General features: G+C 40.6%; 1 protein-coding gene across 1 annotated transcript in view; it reads left to right on the top strand.

The window, feature by feature from the left end:
* LOC118427023 (zinc finger protein 211-like) overlaps positions 1-6,061 on the top strand; it is an 8,244-nt gene extending 2,183 nt beyond the window's left edge. Inside the window, exon 2 of the mRNA XM_035836661.1 lies at positions 5,806-6,061. Coding sequence (XP_035692554.1) covers positions 5,806-6,061 — 256 coding nt within the window. The remainder of the gene's footprint in view (positions 1-5,805) is intronic.
* The last annotated feature ends 1,982 nt before the right edge of the window (positions 6,062-8,043 follow it).

Raw genomic sequence — 8,043 nt, 5'->3', positions numbered from 1 at the left:
TCAATACGATTGTCATGTACATCTGCTGTATATGGACACTTGATCTCAACAGCACTCACTGTACAGTTCTGTGAGGCTCTAAGGCTCTGTCTTGGCAAAAAAACTAGAAACGGTTTCTCATCCTGCTTCATGATGATACAGCCTTCTTCATACACAAGCAAGTTGGGTTCGAGTGCTGCGCCATTGGGTTATGTTGATGAGTTAGTGACGTCACTGCCTTCACTGTCAGGGATCCCATGATCCTCTTCGGTCTCTTCTATCATGGCTGCGATTGAGCAAGGAGCTCCTTGGATTGAGTGAACACATCATGGAATAAACGCCTCTTCCAATCAAGTTGCATCGGCTCCTATGATTCACTATAGCGTCCCCTTGTCAATGTTGGCGTGGTGTGCAGCGGCTGGGAAACGATACCCAGGCCCAAACCCGAACTTTGAGCAGGGGAGATCGCACTCTGAGTGGACGGGAAGCCACTAGCAAATGAGGATGTAGGTCAACAATGGCGCCATCACTTGTGCAGGAGGGGATCTGGTCTTAGCTCCCCAGCGGAGCCCTTGGTCGGAAGTTATGCGTGTCTACACCTCATCCCTGTGCCAGCTTCGCTGAACAACCCCCAGAGGACTCATAGAAGTCGCAGGGAGTAGTACTCGGCTTACCTATCCGGCAAAACCCCGCATCTTCCCAGTGTCCCCCGGCCGTGTGAGTACAACGTCAAAATTCACCAACCGCCATGTTTCTTTCGTTCAACCTTCAACCAAGGAGATAAAAGCTCCTTGCTTCAACGTAACGTTCTACCCGATTTGACGCGGACCGCCCACGGACTTTCCCCCACGAACTCCGCTCTACAAACTTCTTCTGATCACCGCTGAACTGTATACCAGCCAAGAGGCACCTTATGCTCCAGCCGAGAAGAACATCGCTCACGCCGAACTGTAACTGTTAACACCTCCGGCCAAGAGAGTCACAGAACTTTGACAGTCACGAACTTTGCCCAAACAGAACTCTGCTTTACCAGTATTTTTTTTTTCTCTTTCTTCTGCAGATAATCGATATTGTATTTTCCCTTTATGGTAGCTAGACATTATCTCACAGAAAAACATTGACAATCTATTTCAGTTCAACTGTTATCTTCATTTGTCCGTAATGTATTCACAATCTGATGTTACATGTTATCTTTCATATTGTGTTTAACAAACCTTACCTCATTAGTCAACACTCTTCTTCACGTACATTGTAATGTTATATCTGTCTTTTCATTAGATCTAGATTTCCCAAGTATTGTTAAGGGGATTATTTCATGGACTTCACTATTGTTAATGCACACCTTGCAGATTTTTAGTATTTGTACCATTCATTACGAAAAGTAGACAACAGGCTTTGATTTTTTTAGACATTGCATTTATTGTTCTTCCCAATTTTTAGCACACGATAGTTTTGTAAAAAGGAGAAAGAGAAATAAGAAGATAAAGAGAAATCACGCCATTGGGTTATGTTGATGAGTTAGTGACGTCACTGCCTTCACTGTCAGGGATCCCATGATCCTCTTCGGTCTCTTCTATCATGGCTGCGATTGAGCAAGGAGCTCCTTGGATTGAGTGAACACATCATGGAATAAACGCCTCTTCCAATCAAGTTGCATCGGCTCCTATGATTCACTATTGCGTCCCCTTGTCAATGTTGGCGCTGGAAGAATCTTTGTGGCCAAAGTTGCTGCTGCATCTATTTCATGTTCAACCCCATGAGCCATTGCTCTCTCCTGTTCTTCAGAAAAGGAAGGCGTGTTGCCGGCTTTCTTGACTGCACGATCAAAGTACTCCTTCTGTGCCTTTAATGACTCTAAGTCAAGTGCCTTGTGGAGCTGGCTACCTATCACTCTTGCTGAAGATCTGATAGAGTTCCATTCCTTTTTTTAGCTAGCTTTGTATTTTGAGATATTAATTTTACATCTATTTGTATGTCGAGTTTTATAATCATTAATAGCGTCACAGTTGCAATTCTTCGCTAAAAAACTATCATTCAATTGTTAAAACTCACAATGACCTAGCAGTTGTACAATAAAATACCACACTCTATACAAACTCCGTTTGGAAATACTCAGAAATCAACAACCTAGTCGATCGCACAAACGAAAAGTTAGGGTTTTGACGTCAAATCACAAAACATTTTCACGCAGTAAGTGGAGCACTGTACCATGGAAAACAAGAGGTCATTGTGAAATCCAGGGTTCCAAACATCCCATTAAGACACCGCTAGATGCCTTTCTCTAAGAAGAGGACGTACTGGCAGCTGAAAGGTGTGCAGTATGATGGTATGCCTTTCCAGCTTGCTGCAACAAAAGTCTACTGGTGTCACCAGGGAAAAGACAAAAATGCAAAACAGATGAATAACTATCGTAAAGACAAGAAGAAAGCGGTACGCTAACTTTCACATAATATTGACACTAGTTCCAAGGTGGTAACAATGACAATTACCTCACACAATTTTCAATGTCCTACTCTGAACACGAGCAGACAATAATTTTTTGGGAGCAAGTGAAAGTTAATTTTTCATTTGTGACGACATCTTTTTTTAAGAACCTTGAAATCTATTTCATTTGAAAGATGATTTTTTCTTCTCTATAAACAAAACATGGTAGCTGGAATGAAAGATAGTTTTCTTTCATGTAATAGTTGACAACCACTCACTGAATTATGAACAAGTGTACTCATGATATAGATACTCCCAAAATGAAGGATTGATAAACAGAAAGATTAATAAACAGAAAATATTTTAAATATATCTAACAATACAAGAATCTGCAGGAACCATTTCATTCTTGGTAGGCCCATAGGTGAGAATTCACACCCATGCCTTTTCATGAGAGGTCTTGCTACAACTGACAGTACTACTCGATTTCAAGACATCATATCGTCTTGGTCGGAAACTGCAGAGCCTAGCTACTGACAACGACTATAGCTCAACCAGGAGAAGAGTTAAACGCAAAAAAAAATACATGAAGAGGAATCTGAAAAATCTAAAGCTGCAAAGACCTGTGCTGTAGATGTATAAACATCATATTGGCACCCGTGGCAAGAATATGACTATGACTGTTTCTAATTGCTGATCTTAAACAACCGACTCTGATATTTAAATATTCTGCAATGGTTGCTTTAAAATCTTTTGTTTTTTCTTCCGTTACTGAAACTCGGCGATTGTGGCCACAAGGACTAAAAAAACGCAGCCCAGATCTAAGTTTGGCCTGCACGCTGGCAAAATTCTGTTGGCATCCAATATTCTACTATCAGGAAATAATTATCGAAAGATCAACTTGCTATGCCATTTAAAGAATCTGGAATGTGTGTGTCAGACTACATTCTGTAGTATACAGAACCAGAATGTATTGCGTGCCAGCAGTACATGATTTCTGGATTCACATGGAAAATAAGCCGATGGAGAGAATGAAAAAAATGATTGAGTTATCATGTTAATTCAAATTTATATCTACTTTATATAAAATTATGTAATTTATAGATACGTAAATTTCTAGGTGTAGAACTACGTTTGAATTGAGTGACTTAAGTGAGTTATTTGGGGCTAATACATATTTACATAAAGATAACGTGGGAAACAATACCCTACTAGGCCTTCCTCCCCACACATCTCACTTTTTACAGCCACTGGATAGGACGTGCTTTGGCAGCCAAATAGACACCCTCGGTAGAATAGTGCAAGGGTTAATGTACGAAAACACGGCCATCCAGCCTAGTAAGAGAAACATAAAAAAGGTTTTGAAAGTCGCTTCAAACACAACGCTTGAAAGGGCCTCTCGTCAGCAGCCTGAAACCTGCTCTAGAGAAATTCAATGTACACCTGCAAGCGTACCACAGCCGATGTTTTCTGGGCAATGATTTCCACAGAATGCTGCAGGTGACACTTTTGCGTCTTTAAGGCTACCTATATTTGTATCTTGCTTCAGAATTATTCTTTGGCATTGCGTTGTAAGTCGTGAGGATTTCCCACGAAAAGGTTCAAACTCTACGAATATAATGTATTGTAACGTTATGTGTTGGAGTGTAGCCGTTGTTGCGTATTTACTTGAATTTGTTTACCTAGTAACGATCGTGTCCTGGCCATGGAGCCCTTCTCTCGCGTGCGGTGACCGCCCGCTCTAGCACGTAATCAATCATAGTCAACTTATCTATTCTTGTTCAAAGAAATAAGTTTTAGGTCTTTCAAATAGATGGGCAGTTTTTGTTAGGTTGTCCTAAGACTCAGGGGCGTCTTTGTGTGGTCATTTATACCTAACACTTGGTGTCAGAAGTGGAATACCGCTTTCGAGCTGCCAGACCCCGTCTTAACGCCGTCCCATGGTCATTTGGCCATGTTGCCTGACTCACCCGGCGAGAAAAACACTGACCACCATGCCACCGCCGTTTTGCCTGGCATATTTTAATGATGTACTCGTGTTTACAACAACGTTTGAGGGTCACTTGCGAGTGCTGAATGAGGTGTTTTCGTGTTTCTGTTGGGCAGGTCTGAAGTTGAATCCGAAACGTTCAGACTGCTACAGAAGCATGTATACCACGGCCTTGTCAGACCACAGCCAAAGTGTAAAGAGGTGGATGAAAAGCCAGTCACCAAAATGCTAAAATCCTTAAACGAGGATGACAAAAGTCCGACATTCGAGGAAACAAGACAAGCTTCCCAAGATCACTACCGCAAGGTATTTCTATCCAGTGGCGCGACCACAGCACGTTAACCCTATTCAGACCGGGCTTTTTTGGTCATCCCTGGACCGGGGGGGGGGGGGGGCTTTTGAGGCCCTCCACTTCTAAGTCCTCTAACTCTCGAACAACGTGCCGTAAGGCCACCAAATTTTTAGGACATTATATCGACATAATATCTGACAAGTAATTGACGTTTGACGTTACGTTGACGTAATTTAGACGTCATCAATTTGATTATATTGGCCGTACCCATGAAAAAAGGGAATTCTCAGAAAACTTCAAGTTATACCACAAAAATGTAACAATAAGTGCAGATAACAGAAAAATAATGTTTATAACGACTTGTATTGCCAATAGCAACATCGATGACGTCATAAAATGACGTCATGAACATCTAAGATACGAGATAGGCTCCGCCATATTATATCCACCACCTTGAATTTTTAAAACTTCTTTCTTTGCAACAAATAATCAAAAAGGGCAATGGAAATAGACTAAATTCATTCATTTATATGCTTTTTGATGAAAAAATACCAGGTAGTTACAAACTTTAAGGGAAAATAAGCTTGTTATTATTGATCTGGCCATACGGTCCGCCATCTTGGATTTTGGGCTGATGACGTCATCAAATTAGCATAATTTATGCATATGTAATTATGAAAGATATGCTTAATAATATAAGATTTTATTTATGTAACAAAATAGCAGTAATATAGCAAATAAATGTGAAAAATACATTGTTAGAACCAAAAATAGTGATTTTTGGCAAAACTGCCTGTCAGCAAACGGTTGCCATGGCAACACGAAAAAATTGAAAATTTGTCAAACTTCGCAAAATTGTTGCCAACAATATTTTAGGAAAACTCACCAAATTTGGTGGCTTTAGCGTAAGGCGTTCTGGCGTTATAGGACATCGAAGTTAGCGCGGGCCTCAAAAGCCCCCCGCCCCCCCTTTCTGAATAGGGTTAATAAACCTGGTCGTCACTGTCCATGCGCTGTTTGACCCTGCCATTTACTATACATCAGAGGAGATCAGGGAGAAGGGTAAGTCGATGAATGTGCAAAGCATAGTGGAGTAACCAGAAGTATTCCTGCTGGCCAGGTGCAGATCCATATTCGCAGAACAACTAAAGTATGCACAATCCGAGAGGGCAGACATTGTAACGATGGAGAAGGCAGGATACAAAGATGTAAACCTGACCGATGTCATTCGTTTCTTTACCGGAGATAACCCGGCACAGTGGGTGGAGATGGGAGAGCAGCATCAGGGGACATACGGCTGCTCGGCAGGCTGCGGTGCCCCCATAGATCGCTTCACGGGCCTGGGCCCGGCATCCTGGGGTATTGTTTCCGCCTAGACGTCAGGTCCCTGGAAGAAAGGCGAATGATCGTGACAACTCTTCCAGCTGGGGCAAGGGGAGGGACTGCACCATTTTAAGGTCTAAGAAAACAAGAGCTGATTAACAATCTGGATGCAACAGGCTATGACTACGACTTAGAATGCAACAAACAAGAACTGGACCGCCAATTGAAACGACATCTGCCTGGAATAAGCCAAGTCCCTCCTCCCTTATACGGATCGGACAACAATGCAGTACACTCCAGGACGTGCATCTTCTCTACTAACACCGACATATTTCAGTGTCCTCAATAGAATTTCAGATAAAGCAGAAAATGTTAAAGCAGTTGTTGATCAATTATTCGTTGTTTTCAAAAGTTTGGGAAAGATTCAGCATCAATTTGTTGCTGGAGATGCGACAATTAACAACTGTTTAGATAAAAGAAGGATGAATATTGCAAAGATTTAGATTGGTTGGATCCCTTTTTGGGGTATTGGCACATACAAAAAAAAATTCCAGACCGTTCTCAGGAAAATGTACTGGATAACAGGACTCTACTGAGCAAATCATAAAGGTAAGAAGTGATTTTGGTTTTTTAAAGAATTTATTAATCGAGTTTATTGATATTCTGTTAGCATAATAAAAGAAGTGTTGTGCTGTTTCTTAAGAAGTGAAATAATCTGACTTATATAAGGTAATATAGCTGTCCTTTATGATTACAAACTTTATCCATCTTCTAGTAATGTTTTACTTCTGTTATCATTCACTCAAAGGTCACTATGATGGTAATATTATAGATTGACCGATTTCTATTTGTAATCAACAGGTGCTGATTAAGTAGAACCAAAGTACAGAAGAATTTTTTTTCCCGAATAACTTCCAGAGAGTATAAACTTCTTTTTGCAAATGACATACCACCATCAACAAAAACATGAGGTCATGCATTTCCAGAGGGATTTGACAAAAGCTACTCGTCCCCACTGGAAAACCCTTGGCTGTAAATGCATTTAATGCTTGAAGGTTTGGTCACATAGAAATTTCTAAGAAGCCAGTTATAGTGCCTAATAATGTTCATGAGCTAGATGCATCATTAGCTCATACCGGGAGTTTTAACAAGTAGCCTAGCCACAAGTAAAAGACAAAAGCCAATATCAACGCTGATACACTTCATTTTTCTGATTAGGAGTGTAGACTAGTAGATCAGACAACAAGGTCAATCTAAAAATGTGTTATGGTACAAGCGGTAGATGAGGTCCATTACATTTCGCATTCATACCTGCCACACAGTTGAGCATAAAAAAAACCAACAGACGCCTTTACCATGATTTTTCTTTACCAAAATTGCATCTTTATCACAAACAGAGCAGGTATCCAACGATGATAATAAAAAAGCCTCAGCTAGGAATCTACAATAACAAATCTGGGATGCTGGATACACCTAAGGGCCATTATGCTTCAGTTGTACAACGGAGTACGACGGACCAGGGAAACTGGTAAAACTTTGTGTTTTATTCGGACAAATGAATTTTCCTAACTGGAGACATATAGAAAAAGTTGAACATTATCACCAAGCTCAGGCTATGATTCTTGGGTTGTACATATTGTGGTATAGAATGCTTCCTACTACTTTCTTATCTATACCTATGATCTTTTTATCTTTAAAAAAACTTGCAAAGTCATTCAACTCCTCTGCAATAGAATAATATACGTGACTTAGATATGCAGCATAAATTATATTTACCTCCATGAAATGTCATGGAATGGAGGTTATATTTTCTGTTATGTGTCGACGTCTCTGTCTGTGTAGATGATTACTCAAGAACGGCTGGATGGTTTGGTTTCATACTTGTTGTGTTGTTGGGATGTGATGAAAGCTCGAATTGATGAGATTTTGGGCGCCGTATCTGTCGTTATAATCGATGTAATAATATCAGAAATCACCCCTATATCTGCGATATATTGGTACAGGCATCGTGGTTTCCCTCTTTGTTAATCACCTT

This window comes from Branchiostoma floridae, chromosome 12 (assembly GCF_000003815.2).
Source record: "Branchiostoma floridae strain S238N-H82 chromosome 12, Bfl_VNyyK, whole genome shotgun sequence".
NCBI classification, from domain to species: Eukaryota; Metazoa; Chordata; class Leptocardii; order Amphioxiformes; family Branchiostomatidae; genus Branchiostoma; species Branchiostoma floridae.
This window is presented reverse-complemented; position numbering and strand designations above follow the sequence as displayed.